General features: G+C 36.2%; 1 protein-coding gene across 3 annotated transcripts; it reads left to right on the top strand.

Moving 5' to 3' along the window:
* Positions 1–867: 867 nt before the first annotated feature.
* Positions 868–18696, top strand: LOC105265702 (pyroglutamylated RFamide peptide receptor). Of its 3 annotated transcripts, XM_011303340.1 has the most exons (11): positions 868–1154; positions 1247–1318; positions 4271–4929; positions 5002–5132; positions 11995–12116; positions 13017–13140; positions 13306–13511; positions 15793–15940; positions 16208–16368; positions 16474–16635; positions 17603–18696. In XM_011303340.1, exons 3-11 carry the CDS (start codon positions 4797–4799, stop codon positions 17622–17624), a joined length of 1209 nt encoding a protein of 402 aa, XP_011301642.1. In that variant the 5' UTR covers positions 868–1154; positions 1247–1318; positions 4271–4796; the 3' UTR covers positions 17625–18696. The 3 variants fall into 3 exon arrangements, with proteins under 3 accessions (XP_011301642.1, XP_011301641.1, XP_011301643.1); XM_011303339.1 differs by having other exon boundaries at positions 868–1318; XM_011303341.1 differs by having other exon boundaries at positions 868–1318; positions 17621–18696.
* Positions 18697–20797: the final 2101 nt, after the last annotated feature.

The following is a 20797-nucleotide window of genomic DNA, read 5'->3' on the forward strand; positions in this document are numbered from 1 at the left end:
TTTTTAGGTGGGGGTTTTTATTTATAGAGCTTCTATTTTATCATCAGCCAATGGAGAAGCTCGGAGAGTCGCCATCTTCGTTTTTAATCATGAAGATTGACTGTAAAGTGAAAAATAAATAATGATGTGCGGAGGGAAGTCATGTAGGGATCTGTATTGATTTCACGAGCCCTCACGTGTGTTTAGTCTGACGAGTCGAGTAAATAACTACTTAATTCTTCGGAGACACTTGAACTACCGACAAGTGGATCTGACGTTAATCACCCGTCATCATCACCAGCACTAAAATAAACAGACGAGGGGATTGTCCTCGATGGGACGAACCAAATATTATCTGAAAAGGATATTGAATTGTAATCTTCAAGATATTTTATCACCAACTCCACTCAATCAACTAAATGAAATTTCCATCCACAACAAACCGCAACACCAAAAACTGCACCATATAAAAATATCAATTAATAATAAAATCAATATTAAAATATAAATTTTATTATAAAATCAGAAATCGCACTCAATAATTAGATGATACAAATCGCAAATTGATTTTAGTTAATTAAAACACTTCAGTTAATTAAAAAATAGATGTGACTGATTGAAAAATTTATTTTCAATTCGTGTTGGAGTGATGAAGAGAATGAGTTGACGAAGAAGTTAAATATTGTAATGATGTTGTTAGGTGGAGGAGGAATCAGTTTTGGGGAGAAATTAATGAGTGATTAGTCTCCAGGGGGAGGGTAGAGGAGGAATGATTCATTGGGTTCACCAAATAACTGATGTCTGTGAATAACACGATGTGCATGCGCGGAATCATCAACTATTTGAGTTTCACCTCGAGTTCGACTCTCTGGGTGGCAGCATCCTCAATAGCCGCGTGTCCACGGCGCGAAACACTTCTCCTCCAACATTATTCCTCCAAACCCATCAAAACTGATCCCCCAATCATCTAATTACCCTTCACTAATTAAAAAAACAAATAAACGCAATCAGTCTCCTCTCCAAAAAAAAAAAAAATCCAATGAAAACTGAAATTTTCCTCTCATCTCATCCCAAGAAATCGAAATTTCCCTGTTCCCTACAATAATGAGAGTGACGACTAGAATTTTTGGGGAATATATTCCCGGATCAGTGATACCGATCGATTGGAGTAAAATGTGAGAGTAAAAAATGGCTGGAACATTGCGATTCCAATCGAATGAAAGTGTCAGAATTGTTATAAAAACGTTTGTCGTTCCTCTTCTTTCAGTTTTCGGTGTTTGTGATGTTTAATTGAGGTATTGTGAGTGATGTGAAGGAATGAATAGTGATATTTCAACAGGTGAGTTTCAAATGGCGAGCGAATAAAAGTTAAAAGATTAAAAAAAAAATAGATTGGATTGAACACGACGTGTGCTATTGTCGATTATTTCCTTTTCCATTCGCGATGAACCGAATAAAGAGAATATTTTCTATCAGAATTCCATTCAATATTCCAATCAAAGAGAAATACCGGTGACAACACATTCACCAGGTTTACCAGTAATTATTATCGATTATCAAAAGAAAAGAGAGAAAAATGTTTGTCATGTTCAGAAATAACTGAAATTGCGGAAGTACCTCATCGTTCACTCAACAAATGATAGAACTAAATATTGGAGTTGATAACCAGAGGCGATTCTAGGTGTTTTAAATTTGTTAGAGAATTTTCATCAAGGAAAACAGTAATTTCAATGGGATTTGTTAGACGTACCGTCTACGATGTGATGGATAGTGGTTTTGTACACCTGACGCCAAGCTCATGACTCCTCAATGCACACCAGAATTGCATAGTAAAAAGCTCCACCCACAAAGGATGAAAAAAAAATATATAAAAAACTAGGTGACAAAAAGTATTTTATCGCACCTGGGAATAAACGGATAGCCCTGCAAATGAGTTTTCCACACTCGAAACTTTTTCTCGATCGATCATAAATATTTTATTCATTTCGGGCAAAAAAAAAAAATTCACTCGACATACGTTGCAATAATTTCACACGAATATTGACAGTATTATTTTTTATTAAAATATTATAATTTTCAATCAATCTCGCGCGGTGAAATCTTGTCTAATGCCCTTTTCCTGGCGGTAATCCCGACAATCGTTTCGGTTTTATCCTCTTATCACAGCTGACTAATCTAATTGGCGATCATATAGTACTTATGGATGTCATGAAGGTTGTAGTAACGAGATTGTAGTAATTTTTATGCAGTAATATCGCTGGAGTTATCCGGAGTATCTGTTTAGGTGTTATAGCTCGTTGAATTTACGGGTTTATTAACATTTCACCGGGTATTTGGCAGAAATCCCGGAATATTTCGCTCTGTCCGCGTGTACCACCGGAATGGCACTACAATTTTGCTGAATGCAGTGCAGATAAAAATCTGTTTGAGAATTAAAAAAAAATTTAAAAGATTGATTCCATGGAATTTGGATTATCCGATTGTCCTCGCGTATGGGGATATAAATCCATATCTTGAGGATTTTATACGAAATTTCGGGTAGAATTTACTTCCGCTGATGGTTGAGTAATAAATTTCCATTTTCCGTTTTATACAGCCTCAGTAAAGTATTTTACGACCCTCTCTAACTGAGTAAGACTATAAAAAATCAAATTGAATTGATGCTGAGAGATTCGTCTCTTTCACTTTGAAAAATAGCAACATGCGTTTGTCTGCGAAAACTTCTGGAAAAGCTGGTGTTTCCGGTTGAACTTCTCCGAGGGAAAATTGTATTGCGTAACACTTGAATAGTATAGAAATTGTTGAGACGACGCTAATCGATTTATTTATAGGCAACACCGATACCCACGTGTATGACCCTCTTTCCGAAAATATTTTATTGTTTTCAGTTGTCGATCATTAAAGCTAGAGATATTTCCGGTAAACTATGAGGTTTACGATCGATTTGTTTAATGAAAAAAATTATTTACGGATTTGGAAATGGAAATGGAACATGGATTTTATTGAAAAAATATAAAACGATCGATTTCAGAATTATTTATCTCCAGCAGGCACATTCAAATGGCCGGACTTCATGACAAAAAATTCAGCAAACAATAAATTTTTAACGACTATCGCAAATGTACATTGTGACAATCTATAACGACTCAAGTCAAGGCTGGGACGATCGGTTTTTTTTATTATTTTTTTTATTCAGTACCCAAGTCCAACCTCTCGTAAACATTAAACATTGTGGATGAAATTGATGGTTCACGAAATCGAAACCATGGGAATACCTCTCAATCGGAAAATACAAATTCTTTTCCCCCGTTTCTCCCTGAATCCTCTTTTTTATTTCACAGAAATTTTTTCGTTTCACACTCAAGACACTCTGGGGACTAGGCCTCGTATTTCACCGATTGTTGAAAATCTTTCATTGCAAGATCACCGGAGGTTAACAACAATCGAACAAAATGGGAAATGGATTCCCGATTTACTATACCGAATAGAAAAATTCACGTGAATTTATTCGATTTTGAATTTCCATTCGATTGTCAGTGGTTGCGACTTAGTCATAACAGTAGAATAATCAGTCGTATCAGCAGATGAAAAGGGAATAAAAAGAGAGAAAAATATGCATAGCAATAAAAATTACCGTTAAATCAATATCGATTGCGACGACAGCACTCAATACGATAGTTTTAAATTCTTCACGAACAAAAATAGAAAATACAGAAATACTTCCCACAGAATTCCTCACACTCTATCGTAATCAAATTTTTATTGAAAACAAAACGACTCGAGTGTAACAGTAAATCGTGTTCTCCTCGATTTGTTATTTGGACTGCACGTATGATTAAACCCAACTGAATGATGCACGCAGAAAAAGTTTAATTGATAAATAACGGGCATTGATTGATCGAAATACACAGGGCAACTGTCTGCGAATGCCTTCGGACCTCCCATTGCCAAGAATCGCTGCAAAAAATTGCACGAATAATTTATCCTCAAGATATCATCTCGATAATAAAATTCAATGACTTTTTTTTTCGTCCTCCATCTCCTCCTTTCATGTCCTCCTTTCAAAAGGTGTTCATTAATTTGTGTACAATATTTTTTGTCAATTGCACGTCAAAGTGGCACGTGAATAATCATTACTGACGTATCTCCCAGGATGAACCATCGCGAAATAGAATTTTTTTCAAATCCATCATCGATTGCCTTGTATTAATCATTTGTATTAATCATTTTGACATTTTTTTTTGTCCTGTTATCACCGATGGTATCTGAATAATAGCAATAAATTTTTCAGAAAGTGAAATCAAGAGATATACTATAGCAGTGACTCGTGTGGCGGTGTGAAGTTCCCGAGACAAAAGGGAATACCACAGTGGTTGTTTAATCCAACGACGAGAGTTTCACATCACGTATCCACCGATGAAGAGGAACACCAGGGTATTGTGATACGGTACATTTGGTACACCGATAATTCAATGCAACCAGAAATGACAGTATCATCAATATTCAACACTATCTAATTACAATCGTCAATACTCCAGCTCCAAAGACCCCTCAAAAACCCCAGAAAAACAAAAAATTTCAATTAAAACATTCACCACAATTTATACCACACCAAGAATTAATTAATGAAGATGAGCGTGAGAAATATCGCAATTGATCTCCACATGCGATTGATCAAGGTTTCAATTATGGAGATAGAGTTGATTCCTGAGGTACTGGAGGTGACAGTAAAATCCATGGAAGTCGAGCCGACGAAGGAGTGATCAGTCGTTATCGAGAGTGCATACGACATCATCGGGAATTTAAAGTGCTAAATCATGAGTAACGATACCAATGACACGGATCCCTGGGGTGATTACGATATCAATGACTCATTGAATGCATACGATTGGGGGGAATTAGCACCTGTTGTTGTCATTTATTCCATCACCTTCGGATTGGGACTGATAGGTAAGAATAATTATTTATCTGCGTACATTTTTTTCGTGTGTTCGGGGTTAATTGAGTATTTTTTATCGTCAGGAAATCTTGTGATTATCACATCCACCCTCTGCCCGAAATTGAGACCTCTACCATCAACGCCTACGAATATATTCCTGGGTGGCCTAGCCAGTGCTGATCTCATATTGATCATCTTCTGCATTCCTGTCAAGGTAGGATTACTCCCTAGGTTCTTGTTACCCCTCATTATCTCTCTGAAGATCATTAAACACTTGTGATTTGTCTGCTCCATCGATACATCGAAATCGAGTCGTCGATTATTTTATCACTCGACGGACAAGTATTTTATTCTCGTTTTAAATTGTTTATTGTAATTGACTCGTCGTTGATGTGGAGTGGTAAAGATCCCACGAGGGTGAAAAGCTAGTTCCTCAATCGGTTCATCTCTGGACTTCCATTTAATCATAATCTTTGGGATTAATTGGATTGCTGGGAAACTCCCGGAGTTTCTCGAGTGGGAGTAACACTTAATCGAAGGAAGTTACTGGGGTAATTAACTCGGTTCTATTATGGTCACCTGAATTTTTTTGCTGGTATTATTAATGCTGTGGAGTCATCTTCATGAGTAACAGCGTAATATGGAGATCCATTAAGAATATTCCCAAGAAATGAGGATATCCATTTCGGAGAAATTTTTGTTGTAAAATTTATTTTAAAATCGATTACAAAAATCATTAAACATTAAAGACTAACCAATCATTAGGGGAAATTAATCTCAGATGGATTTCCCTGATTTTAACCCCTGATTTAATATTGCCATTGGCCAGAGGGAAAGCGATACATTTCATTCACTCGACGTGATCACATCATAAATTTTCAGGAGTCCAAAAGCCACAAACAAAATGACGAAAAAAAACCAGTGAAAAATGAATTGATCGGCTCGCTGTTCTGCGCATTCAATACTCCGTTAAATGATACGTGTGGGTTGAAAAATTTCTATGAACATGAATTTGGATATTCTTGTGAAAATATACGACTGAGATACACAGGGGCGAAAATAGGTTTCAACTACAGTCGTTGAGCACAAGTGATACGTCGGAGTGAGTGAGATAAACCGCGGTCGCTCAAGGGATTCGAAAATAAAGTTCAGACATTGTGCCAAGATTGAATGATTCTAAAATAAACCGGTGGATTTGACCAGCACAAACACAAATATATAGATTTTTTTCATCGACTGTCAGGTCGACTTTCCGCCGCATTAACAGACACGATGTCTATTTTTTTTTACCAGTCTTATCTATTTTAATGCGACAAATCTCCATTAAAGTAGAAGAGCATTGAGATGTCGTCAGACGTCATAACGCGTTGGCTGATGAACCAGTGAAACGAGAGAATTTATTCTCCATAAATCCTGGAATCTTGGGATCCACCGTCGATATAATTCACATCCAATTAACCAGCAACTCACGAACGGACTTGACAGTATCTGAATTAAACCAATTTACCATCCTGAAGAGATGAGAATCGTCGAGATCGGGGAGATACTCTCGAACGTCAGTCGATTTCTCAAAGTCAACATGAGGATATTCATCCAAGGCGACAAGCCTCTCCTGAACCTCGAGAATTCGAACATTTTCAATGTTACGAGAACGTCAGTGAAATATCTGACATGAAATCGCAATGAAAGTGGTTATCCATGTCTCGATGAATGGAAAAGCCCAAGAGAATAGACACCCGGATAGATTTACCATTAAAAATCATTTATGTCAACAAAATAAATTTTATTTCACTCGATTGATTTTATTACAAAACAATGATGGACTGATTGAACTCCGGATGCTATTGGAGGAATTTTACGGTGCCACTTGCGCGATATAAACTGCCAATAGATCGAGGAATGTCGACGTACGTTGGAGTCGGAGATAAACTCAGAACGAGCAATCGATCATTATCTGATTAGAGTCAATGGTTCGGTTTAGGTTATAGCTACAATTGTGGCCAATGGCGGGTGCAATTGCCATTATTTCCCAATGATACCCTTCCGTTTGTCATTGGACGAATGAAAATAGAGTGCAGGGTTATTGCTCCAGTAGTTCTTCAAATTTATTTCAATAAGTAAAATCATCTCCTCAGGTTGACAAATAAAATTAAAATTTCCCCATCATCCAGATATTGCCAATTTTCTTGATATCCGAATTTTTCACTCACGTAAAAAAAAAATTCTCCCTTTAACCGTGCGAAATTTTCGTTAAAGTTGAAATGACGAAACTATCGATAGTATTTCACTCCCACAACAGTTTCCTCTCCACCCATAAATCGACCAGAAATTTCCCGAACTTCTGACAACAAAAGTTGATTAATTGCTTGAAAATTTTCACGGATATACCCCTGAAACTGAATTTTCCGTTATTCAATGAAATGTCATTAGAGAACGGTTAAACTTTACAACCACAATCCATTTAACCAAAAAATTCAGTTAAAGGGCTGCCGGACACAAATGAAATTCCAAGAGTGCCTTAAAAAAAAATCCCATCCTATTATTTCCCCGGTATTTTACCATGAAATGTATGAAAATGCCAGAGGCATACATTCGGCTCGACAAATATTCGTTGATGAAATAGTAAAATCGTGGTACGTTCCTTCATTCACTCGAGTTACAATTGAAATTATCCAATATTCCCTATGATACAAAGTTCATGTTCTGCCTGATGCCCATATCCGGGGTTTATACATCGAGTACTTGTGAGTACTCTCCCCCTCTCACCCTAAACCACCCCCAGGGCGACGGATGGAAATAACTAGCATCAACATTGAATTGGAATTACTAGGGATTTAAGCTTATGTATCAACTAGATTAGACGATTGTGTCGTGTTTAATTAATGTTTGAGATTTTTTAGTGATTATCACTGATGTCAATTCAATGGTTACACTAAATCATGAGAATACAATTGCGACGACATTTTGATTTTTTAAAGTTCAAATTTCTCTGGCCCTTCATCAAAATTAAACGCACGATAAACTTCAGACTGACGAGAGTTCACCTCATCACGCTGTAATAACGAGTAATAACTGTCGTAATGAAGAAGAACTCGCGTGTAATGTTGCTCTTCAATTTACCGAAAGTCTGTCATCTCTTCTGGATTCGTTCTAGAACAATTACTCGAGTCATAATACGAGACTCTCATTTTCACCGATGGAACACGACACGCTGCATTCCTCAATTTCCGTCTCGATAAATAACACGACGCGGAAAATACAGCCTGAGAAAATATCACCCGGAAAATTTATCCTCGTGAAAAGGTATCGACTTTCCATTACATCCGAATTGCTCTCAATATTTCCAATTTTTCGTTAATTCCAGAATTTTTAACAGATTTTTCATTCTTCAATAGTTTCTCCATTTTTTTTTTTTCGAGTCGGTACCGGTTATAATCAATACCTCATGGACTGGATATATGACGGGAATTTCCATTTGGAATTCATATCACATCCTGAATATTCTCTAATGAGTACTTCCTACGCTTCTTCGGGGAATAATACCGTAAAATTTTCCGGATAATTTTCGAAATTAAAATTCATTCCCAATATTGTACCGAGAGACAAACTATTGGCATGTCCTTGCGGATCAATTGGAAACCCATGTACCATACAAGTTTTAATATTCATGAGTAGATCATCGGTATTAACCGAACATTTTGTTCACTAAGTCGCGACAGGTACACCTGCAATTGAATTGCTAATGCCTCAGGTTCTCATGACTACCAGATGTGCCATTATTTCTCCACAATTATTTATCACCAACCCACAATAACCACAAGAAATTTGCATTATTTTCCCTCAATAATTAATTTTCCAACTCTATTTATATAAAATACTAAAAATAGTTCCGTTAATCTTAAAATCCCTCAAAATTCCTCAAAGTCTTTCAAAATCCCCAATCCCAAACTTCTAATAATATTCTCAAGCGAAGACGTGTTTACCCTCAACGATCCCTTGAATTCCTGCTTGATCTCCATTAATGGAGATGTACCGTATAAAAATAATAATAATTAAAATAATAATAATTATATTTGAAAAATCGAGATATAATTATTGACATGCGACATACATGAGCGACAGAGTCGAGGAGAATGAAATTAAGTGGATTCAATTGAATTAATGATTGTCCGATACTGTTGTCATTTTCCACGTGTCATTTAATCAACAAAAGCATCCGCAGAAGACGTCGATAATTTACCTCATTCCCGCGTAATTGAGACTCGATAAAGGGAGAAAAGACTATTCATGTCAACAATCGGTACCATTACGTACCTCCAATTGCACGAGACCCCCCGCATGTGGAAATTTCATTCATTGAAACTTGCGCGTGGAATATTCAACCGAGTATTTCTGATGAAAATGTACATTTCCTATCAATTCCATCCAGTCCGTGTCCTTCAACGGAATTACGTCACTCTACTATTTCCCATGTGTGTGTGAGTTTCATTAATCCATTTATCGATTCATTAAAATTTCATTTCAATCTGCGGCCAATCAGCGAATGATTATTCAAGATACATCTCATCTTCAATGGTATCGCAATTTTTTTTTCCGGAGAATAAATATTATTGTGGGAAAAATTATTAAATTTTTCACTGAGAAAAATATAATTCTCCATTTTCCACTGGAAATCATAAATTTAAGGGATGCCACCTGTTGCCTCCAACAGTTTAACGCACCACGCGAGAGTCTCCAACGAAAGTGAGGAGAAATGAGAAAAAAAGTCAAAGAGACTCAAGCAAAATGGAAATTACACATTTAATGGAAAAATCATGGAAACTCATGGTGAAATAAATGAAAGGAAAATTCAAATTGCCGACGCTCGACACCTGTCGCGGATTTCCATCTCATTGGCGCATTCGTTATCGAATTTTTTGTTTTTTTTTCCCAACATTTTCCGTTAAAAAATCCTCAATCCCGAGTTCTGTGTTTTTTATTAAAAATTTTTTCATTTTCCCTTCAACCGATTAAAAATAAATTAAGACAATCGACAATTTCTCGCTAACTTCACGTAAAACTATTTACAATAAATGCAATCCCAGTAATGAATTAATTAATTCTAATTATCCATTAAAAATTTAATTTCTGAATGCTCCATAAAACAGACTTCCCCTCGAAGTCACTCATCCGTTGTTAATTATCTTGATAAACTTAAAAATGAGCTGCAGTAGTGAAGATAACAATGTGCCACGGTGATTGCGGATATATTTATTGAACCATTGAATTTCCACCCCTCTTTTAATCCAAAGCACCCTCCGGGGGTGAGCTAAAACGTATCGAGTGCTCCAACGGTTAAAACCACTCTTGAATTCTCAGCTTCACTGTTTATGTACTCCATATATACATAACCACACCAGTGGAATCCACTCTTCTATATCATATGGTACTCCATGTCATCCACACAGTACCGAGAGCCAATAATTTCCATTGCAATCCCAAACCTAATTTTCCCAATCGATACAATCGAATAACTAGTGACATAAGAGAAAATAAAAATTAACAACGCCATAAACCTGTAGATCAGCTCAGAACGATCAGCCCATGTACTCAGAAATTTAATATAATCCATATAATGTAAACATCATTGACACATAAATTGCCGGGATAAATGCGCCATTATGTCGAGTTATTTACGATTTTTGTGTCTTGGGGAATTCTCCCATTTTTTTTCATTTCGATTTTCAGATAATCGTTACACTAAATCGTTACAATAAATATTCTGAAATGGAGATTTATCTTGAAATGATATCGATCCAAGGATTAGACTTTTTTTTTGGGAGTCATTCGAATAACTTGTCCATTACAATAGTTCCCAGAGGTGAGAGAAATGTTTCGTCAGAGGGAAAAATGTCGACTTTTCCATCGTTTCGTAACGTGTCGATAGACATTCGGAGTCAACGATACGTGAGAGGAATTCACTTTTTCCAAATGCTCTCCAGATGTTATCGTCTCTTCTGGACATTTTTCCCTGGGGGTGCAATCGTTAGGGTGAGAATGAATAGGATACTCACTATCCACTGAACATAATAGTTATCGCTGAATATTTTCACGTATCATCATCTCATTCTCCAATCTGATACTGACTGACAGGTGATAACCGATTTTTTTTACAATAAATTCATTCCAATTGGGAAAATATTCCGTAATTATTCTCAATTGTGCACCCCGCAATTGTGTACTCTCCCCATTCGTTGGTGTACACGATTTATTTACGATTTATTATCTGGAGCATGTGGGATTGACTTCTTATCCCCCTAGAGTCACCGATTGAGAGTTTATTTATGTTCCCGATGTGGCTTACGATTCCGTGAGAAAAATATAAAAAAAAAATTTTGGAACTTCGCCCTATCCAATTTTTTTTATAGCTGGTTAGACTTATTGTTGCCCCTGAACCATTAATGTCACTTTTATGTAAAAGATGGAGTTTCTTCATGTACAAAAAGTAGATAAAGATATATCGCTGTTACATGGAACAGAGTAGAACAAATCCCAAAATCCCTGTTTTCCCTTTCTAATCCCAGATAAAATTCTCGTTGGAATATCCTGGATTATTTCAATATTCAAATTCGCGTCCTTCAAAATTCAAATCAATAATTTTTTTTATGTATTTTGTTTATTGCTCTGGTAATCCGTCATTTTGCACATTGACCCACTTGGGGCGTATCTACCCCCAAAATTAGGGGTTGAGACCAGCGGATTCACGGGACTTTTGAGATTAAACCGTGAACATATTTTTCGGGTATCATCAACTCGGGTTTACGCTTTCATCAGAGTTGAATCCTTCAGGATCTGGATTCACCCCTTGCAGTCGGGCTCTTCACAGCCCTCTCAACTTTCAATTAGGGGAGAGCGAATTTATTGATCACTCCAGCAAACCATTTGCGGGGTACCATTGTACTTTACTATTTTCACCCTCAAATCCAGTGAATTTACCCTTCCAATGGGTTTCGATTTTCGCAATTGATTTGAACAATTTTTTTTTGTCCCCATAAATGACCAGAAGTTATTATATTTTTATTAATCTTTTGTTACAGGTCGCCAAACTATTCTCGTACACCTGGGAGATGGGCTGGTTCTTGTGTAAATCTGTCCATTATATGCAGAGTGTATCAGCCATCTGTTCTGTCATCACTTTAACAGCAATGTCCGTCGAAAGGTATTACAATCAACTCTCCAACAACCTAGAATTTTTATAAAATTGTATAAATAAATAATTTTTATAAAATTGAAACGCCAACGCATTTATCCCGGGATTACTAATTAAATAATTGTCATGACCTCATGAACTACCAGTCTCAATCTGAATGAACGATTACCAAACTTCCGAATTATCTCATTGTTCGCCCTGAAATGTACAGTATTCATTACAAAGTTGTAACACACGAGAGATTAAAATTCATTCGATTGTTCTAATTACGAAAATTACAGAACAAAGTGCAGCAGTAAATGGCGCCGGAATCTGGGACAAAAAAAAATAATTATTATCCATCACTGCAATTTAAATTATCATTATATATTTTAATGGATAAATTCGATAATTCGATAATTCGGGAATTCCCTAACCCGGGAATAGATAAATTCACTTTGTCACCTTTTCCTCTCGTCACCTTTAAATTTTCCTCGAAGACATATTCCGAAGTCTGTTTCCATCTCCATATTAGTATCGACAGAATCTCTATCTGCACTCAACGATTTATATTCATGAGCCCGATCGTCCGTCTCTCCCCATCGTCACAGTTCAAGATTTAGTTTCTCCTTCATTCGATGATTTTGATTGATACTCATCCCCTAGATTCCGAGCATTCCTTTGATCATACGAAATTCCCCTTTTTTATCATAAAAAAAAAAAGCAAACATAAATGTGCCCTGTGAGATTTGAGATTCGATATTGAAGAAATATATTTTTGCATTCCCCTCCAATGCATCGTTCATTTATTATAACGAAGTTATAAATAAATAGGCTAATTGGTTGAGATAACCCATTGACCCTGACGTGGGCACTCATTAAAACTCAACGACCAGAGGTAGAAACAATAAATAATCTTCTTTGTTCCAGATACTATGCAATAGTACACCCAATGAGAGCCCAGTATATCTGTACCATAAGTCAAGCTCGCCGCATCGTTGTCATAACGTGGTTCGCCTCATTTTTTCTCGCAATACCCATTTGGTTTGCCCAGGTAAAAATAATCATTAGCGCATAATAAATAATAAATAATTAATCAATCACCTACACGCTCCAACTCCAGATATTCAACTGAAAAAATTCAGCAATTATATTATCTCTAGGTATATTCAAATATATTCTCCATTAATTTTATAATAATATTTTAATTGTTTATTAGACTCACAAAGAAGTCGGCGAACGCTATAAATCTTACTGGTGCGTGAGAAATTCGGATGAAGAGACTCTCTGGCAGATTCATGAACTTTATATGTTGCTTCTGGTGCTCATCGTACCCCTGGTCGTTATGGCTTTCTGTTACACAGCAATATGCTGGGAAATATGGCGTGTCATGAAGCGAAGATATCACATGACATCGAGATATGCGTAAGTACATGACATTTTTTAATAATTTTTTGTTACTCAATCCATCTGTGCACACCATGCGCCATTTTCCATAATATTTTTTACATTTTAATAGATTTTTATTGAATAATATATTAAATTGTTTATTCAAAATAATAAATTCAAATATATATAAATTATCAATTTTTAAATATCAAATTTTCGAATAGTGAAAATTGGCGGGAAAATTTTTTTTTGTATTTTTTTTATATTATGTAATTTTTTAATTTGAATAAAAAAATAAAATTTAAAAACGTTATATGGTTTTTTTTAAGAGATTTTTAATGAATAATTATTGATTCATTGGGAAATTCTCCTGTCCCTTTGTGTGGTTTAATTGAATTTATCTCGTTTCGTCGATTTTATAATGGATATTTCAGAGCGATACGATTATTTTTTAATCGAGAATTGAGGCTAAGCCACTCACAGAATAGACTCAATCATTTTCCATTTTTAGGGGATTATATCACAGGAATTTGGAAAATGGAACTGCAAGCGCCATTAGTACGCATCTGTATATAATCTCCCTTTGATGAATTGATTAACATTAATTAACATTCATTAAGTTGCGCAGTTAGTGCGGTATTCATATTGAATTTCAATATCTCTCCATTCATGGCATATCAGTTGTTAATTACAAATTTAATGTTTTTATCACTCAGATCGGTGAAACAGTAATTGCGGGCGGTAAACCGCGGAGTAAAAAGTCCCGCTGTTTCTGCATTTTACCTCGAGGAAAGACACTAAAACTCGAAGTGTTCGATCGTAAAAATGAATTACAAAAATACGGGAGTAAATCCTCGATTCAAAAGACAAAATCTTAACCACTCGGTTGACCTAGCGATTTTTTGTCCTAGTGCAAAAATAAATGCTCAAACAATTCGAAAAATTTTTTTTTTATAAACTGTGGGAACTAAATACTATCGTATAAATTTCCTGATGCAAGTAAAAGCCGTACGTAGCGAAAGACTTTTTTTTTCCAACTTTACGATCGTTCGGCATTTAAGTCGGTGAGAACGAATAACCTGTGATCCCCTTTCTACACCACGTGTCCACTGCCGATGTTACGACGATCGTAAATCAGAAATACGAAGGGAAACACTTATTTTCTCATATTGATGCTGATTAGCAAGAGATATCGTATACCCCGAGATGAAAACGAAGGAAAACCGCGAGAATTTTCCGGTAAAAAAGTCAAAACGATGACGCCACGACGTCATCCTATTGTTCATCGAATTATGTCGATCAATAAATTATATTTACGATATAATTATGGATCTTTCAATGGGTCCGTCGTTTGATACCTCAGAAAATTTTATTTGCTTGTCGAGAGTCCAAGAAATTGCGCTAGAGTGGAAAATTCACCGCATCGTCTTAAAGGATTTACTTTCTCCATTTCCCGGGTTCAAAGATGAAATCTAGTGTAATACCGTTTTCTCCGGAGATTCCTGAATGTTTCTGTCTGTATTCCTCACAACGGAGACAATACAACCCTGAAGTGAAAATTGAAAATTCATTTTCACACGGGGAGAAATATTCAGTAAAAATGACGGAACTTTCTAATTTCTTTCATTATATTCCAAATTTTAAGGAGTTGTAGCTACGACTATTTTTATGAAATTTGTAATGTATCGCGTTTGGAATTACATCATTAATTTAATTTCCCGAGGGAGGTAAGGTGGTTCCACAGGTCATTTATTATTCCCCCTTTGATATTATATTTCCCATTGTAAGGTAACCAAAAACACTGACAAGAACCCACATCACCATGCAGATTCATCATCATCCGCTAATGCATATCGCCCGATTGATGAAAATAGAGTTGCACCAGGAGCTAAATCCGCACTTTAACGTTCTGTTATCCAGAATAATTCGTTTATTCCCGCGTAATCAACCGGTAATTTCGGTGTAAACATCCATGGTCACTCAGTGTAGCATCCGTTTTTCGATACGAAATTTTTCCACAACTCCATTTTCTCTGCGTTAAATTTCTCAAAAAATTTTCGTGCAATAAATTTTCTCACCCTCTGACTTTCACAATATCATTCCAACGATAGCATCTACATACGTATAGCTGGGACTAGAACGACAGACGGTGAGAAAAAGTAAAATAACAGAGAAGAGGAAAAATGCACGAGAGACGACAAAAGTGAGATGAGGTGTTTTGTAGACAACACACCTTTTGAATTTTCTCTCGGTTCATCCTCCTGAAATGTCAGCGAAAAATTTCAAAATGAATGGGTAACAGAATTTTTCATTATAGATTAAATCCCTCGACACCGAGCAACAATTTGACGAATGGAGAGTGCATACCGATGAATGACAGACGACGAAGTGCAGAACGTTCGCGACGTCTTCGAAGCCGTCGGGAGGATTCAAGAACTGAGGTGGAATCACGTACCATGAAGCAGGTAATTAAAAGATTAATGAACAATCAATGGTAAAAAATTCCCTGGGCTGAAAAAAAAAAAAGAAAAACTTAAATGAGCAGAGAGTTGATTTCAACGTAATTAATGAAACCATCAGGACAATTGTGTAAATATATTTGCTTATTGCAATAATTTTGCAAAATAGTTGAAAAAAAAATAGTTGAATAATTATGTTAGGACAATATCCTTGGGGTTTGGCTGTACAATTTTTGAAAAATGATCTCATCCTCAAGTTTTATGCTCTTTCAGGTCGTAAAGATGCTCGTTGCTGTGGTAGCGCTATTCGCCATATGTTGGAGTCCAATGTTAATAGATAACGTGCTGACGGCGTACGGAATCCTTCCACGACTCAAGTCGGGGCTTTTAAAACACATGAATACTGCATTTCAACTCATGGCGTATTTTAACAGGTGAAAAATACACCTAGAAGAAATAAGAGGATACGGTAGAAAAATTACTGATTGTTATCAAATGATTAAATGAAATTGAGGTGTTGGTTTTTATTATATTTTCAGCTGCATAAATCCAATAATTTACGGATTTATGTCGAAGCACTTCAGGGAGAGCTTTTTAGCTGCTGCCTGTGGTGGATGGCGGTGCTGTTTTGGCCAGAGGGTTTATTCTCCACCTGTCAAACGACATACCAGCCTCAGCCAGACAAGAACGACGAGTGTTAGGTCAGTGCCATTTTATTTTTATGCAATAGAATATTACGCGTCTCTGGTAGAGGAGGAAGTATTAATAAAATGAAATAAAAATCGGACTGTTTATTGGTTTTCACCCTCCGAAATCCCGGAAAATAACAAGGGAAACGACGGATACGAGGGAGAAATTTATTTATCCATTCTCCTTTTAGTTATGTTTCCTCGGGGCAAATACTCCATCTGAGAAGTTCAAAGTCAAAGGTACCATGGGGACATGATTGTTATTTTGCACAATTTCCCGGGAATTCCTTCCGAACCGATGAATTCACAAAGTTGTGAGTAATTAAATTTCCATTCTTCACTCTGAAATACCGAACGCGCGTTCCGGATTGAATGGAAATAATTGGTAGCGCGTGTTGACGTCAGAATAAAGCGAAAACAATTCTGAAATAAAATGCGCCAGTGATTTCTATTAATTTCCTCAATTACAAATCACTAGATTTGATTAATAGCGATGATATCGAAAGGGGGCCATCAGATATCTAGAACCACCGAAAATAATTCTCTCGCCTTGGTTTCAAATTCGCTAGTCATGATTTGACAAAATAATTCATAATCCAATAATGAGAAAATTTGGTAATGTACCTCATTAAATTGTCAGACGTCGAATGGATGAAATATATAATTATTCAGCCAACACGCACTATCTGACATTATCCAACATATCACCTGTCAACTAATTGTTATCAAAATGCCACTGTCACCCGTACAATTTTCGTAAATACGAAAAGGCTATATTTGTCCGGTAATTTTAACTCAGAACTGTCGAGAAATTTAAACGACCAGAATGTTTTCACCAGAAAGCAAAAATAGTCTCGCCCCTTTATGTCGTGCAAGTATGATAAATTACCGTATCTCTCGTGCATACCTCACGTGTTGGCGTCCATTTTATAAATTATAATCCCAAATTTGCCAATTTTTTAATTATAAAATTAGTCAGGTCATCGTTCTGTTTCAGATGAACCCGATGAACTCGATGTCTCGGCGGAGATTGATTCCCGTCGATTCTTCATTTTTCCAAAGATTATTTACACGCCTTTAAATTATTTCTATGTCATTAATAACAAAGAATTTGTTGGTAATACTTAGGCATTGTTGAGATGGAATTTCTCGTCGGGTTTTATTTAATTGTGAAACATTAGAAATTCTGTAATTATCGGTGAATTTATTTATTTATTATGTGTATCAAAAATTGTTGCAACAAATTACTTTTTATGCCAGTTGATGGGTGGTTTCTATTTCTGTAAAGAACGGTGAAAGCTGAGAGTTATAAAATATCTTATAGAATTTCCACTGAATTTTCCTCATTCTAGAGATGTTCGTGATGTACGTAAATATTTTCATAGGATAATCGAAGATTCCATTTTCTCGGTCGTATATACTAGGATAAAAACATTCTACCAAAGAACGATGTATCAAAGAAATAGTTAATGAGTTAGTCAATAATAATTGCCAACACTTGCGTTAGTGACTCTTCGTTGAGAACAAATTGTAATAATTTATCAGGATTTTTTAATTTATTCAGCAGGATTTGAGGCTGCGGTATTTTTTAAACTTGAGTATCGATAATTATTCGTTGATGACAGGGTATCGCATGACACACGAGACCAAGAGTATAAATGCACGCAAAGAAAATGATTTTTTAATCCTGCAGAATGTGAAACCGTGCAGAAAAATTATAGAAATTGATTTAATAAAAAACGAGGTAAAATTCAATTTGTTCGTTCTATCGTTATTAAAAATTCCATTAAGCTGTTTCGCCATTGTATATTTGATCAGAAGTGAGAGAAAATCAAAATTTCTTGCTAATGTTTGTTTTTCATTCTCGGGAATAAATAATCCTTCCTTTGACAAACAGTTGTTACTCTTTTGAGCTCTCGATGCATAAACACATGCACGCAGTATATACTCGGGCTACTGCACGCAGGCATTTATTTACCAGAATATTTTTAATAGATGGAAAAGTGGTAATTATAGTTTTCACTCGGTTCTCACTATTTTTTCAAAGTGTATATAGCATGTGTATGTATTTTAAAGGAATAATAATAAATTGACTTTGAAGTACAGAATCAATATTTGTTGTTTAATCAATTAAAATCTGTTGGAAGTGAAAAAAAAGTTATTGCAAAGAAATGAATACCTTTCCGACGTCATTGATATGCATAAAAAAAAACATTGATAGTTACCAGTGAAAAATGTCACAGCCGCATGACAAGTTTGACAAATGAATAGAATTCGCAGTAAAATGGACAGATGACACCAGGGCGTCAGTAAAAAAAATTCCTTTCATTCATAAATTCAATATTTGTCTTTTCTTGTCGAAGACATCTGATGAGAAATGTGTACATCTTTTGAAAATCCAGGTGACATCTCTCAAGACTCGAGAAAATCGACTGAAGAACCGAGAGACGATGAAAAATCGGGAAATTTTTTCCTCGAAGGAAAAGCGTTGCAACTTTTACTGAAACTGTCACAAATGGGTGAGCATCATGCATGGATGATAAGCATCATAAACTCAGCATTCTGCGTCAGTCTGTCTCCTTTTGGAATGAAGTTAGGATTAATTCTTTTTTCCTTCCAGGGAATTTCAAATCCAATTTTTCCCGAGGATAAACACCGCCCCGAGCTTTTCCTATCACCAATCCGATATTTCAAGATGAGTTAGAGCTAGGAGTGAACGAGACGAAAAATTAATAAGTTCGAATTAACTTATCATTAAATATTTAATCAGAAATTTCTAACGCTCAAGTGCATCTGAGTGATCGTTCTGCTTTAAATGCTAAATCCGTGAGGTTTTTCTTTCCTCGGAAGTCTTTCAGGGTAGAAATGTATGTTAATTAAGGGGTGGCATAATGTTAATGTTTGAAGAAAAATGAGCATGACTGAAGACGGTGTAAAAATGATTCTCAATTTCATAAAATTTTTCAGAAAATATTTTAAATAAAAAAAAATATGTGATTCCACTGTCGGGTAATCTACAATAATCCTCTCATGCTCTGACCCATTTCGATCCACTCAGGATATTTTTTTTCAGAAATAATTCAATGACAGCGGAATCCCTCCATTAAAGAATATTCAATTTCAGATCTAATTACCGATATAGACCGCTTTTTATCGCCTCAGAGGGGCATATAACCGACGGATGACTGTAATCAATTTATCTTTCGAACCCCATGGATTGCCCTTTTTTACTCTCTACAATATGCATCCGAATCTAAATTCCCGATGTGAAAAATTCTCGAATAACTGCTAATCTTTTAATTCAGGGATGAATACTTCGTTAAACAATTTAAAAACATATAATTTCAATAATATGTAAAATGCAGTGATTAATGAAGATCCATGGACTTTTTCCCAGAAGGAAATCGGGGAAGTCCAGATCTATCCATAATGGGTAAGTCGAAACGTGTCCGTCAGATGATAAAAAAAAATGTTGTATCGACTAGTGATAGCTTACCATAAACTCAAGAAATTTAATTTCTCACCATCTACGTCCAAGAGGATTACTGAAGTAGAGGCTCAGTTCTGGAGGTTTGAGTGACCGCAGCGGCACTGTAGTACTGCACCCCAAGAGAGGGAGGGCGCCAAACTCAATGGGGGTGTCTGCCCGTCAGTCAACTCGGTAACTGCCTCAGACCTGTAGCAGTCCCGCTGTCAGAGGGCCCGAATGACTAGTTACCGAGTCGAGTGACGGGTGGACACCCCACCATTGGGTGCGGCCCCCTCTTTCAATACCCCCTCTTTCAATACCCTCTCTTTCAATACCCCCTCTTTCAATACCCTCTCTTTCAATACCCCCTCTTCCAATTGTGGGGTCACTCAAACCCCCACTGAGCGGCTCAGTTCTGGGGGGGGGTACCTCACCCCAAGAGAAAGAGGGGGCCGCACCCAATGGTGGGGTGTATGCCCGTCAGCCGACTCGGTAACTGTCTCAGTAGTAGTCCCGCTGTCAGAGGGACCGGACGACTCGGTGAATTTTTTTTTCTGAAAATTTTTAATTTTTCAAATTAAGGGAATACCTCCTCAATTTTCATGCTCCCCTGATACTTTTTCAAAAATTTCGAATTTTTTACATTTCAATGAATACTTCCTCAATTGTCATGCTCTCCTGATACTTTTTCAAAAATTTCGAATT

Source organism: Fopius arisanus, unplaced genomic scaffold (genome assembly GCF_000806365.1).
Source record: "Fopius arisanus strain USDA-PBARC FA_bdor unplaced genomic scaffold, ASM80636v1 scaffold00031, whole genome shotgun sequence".
In the NCBI taxonomy this organism is placed as follows: domain Eukaryota; kingdom Metazoa; phylum Arthropoda; class Insecta; order Hymenoptera; family Braconidae; genus Fopius; species Fopius arisanus.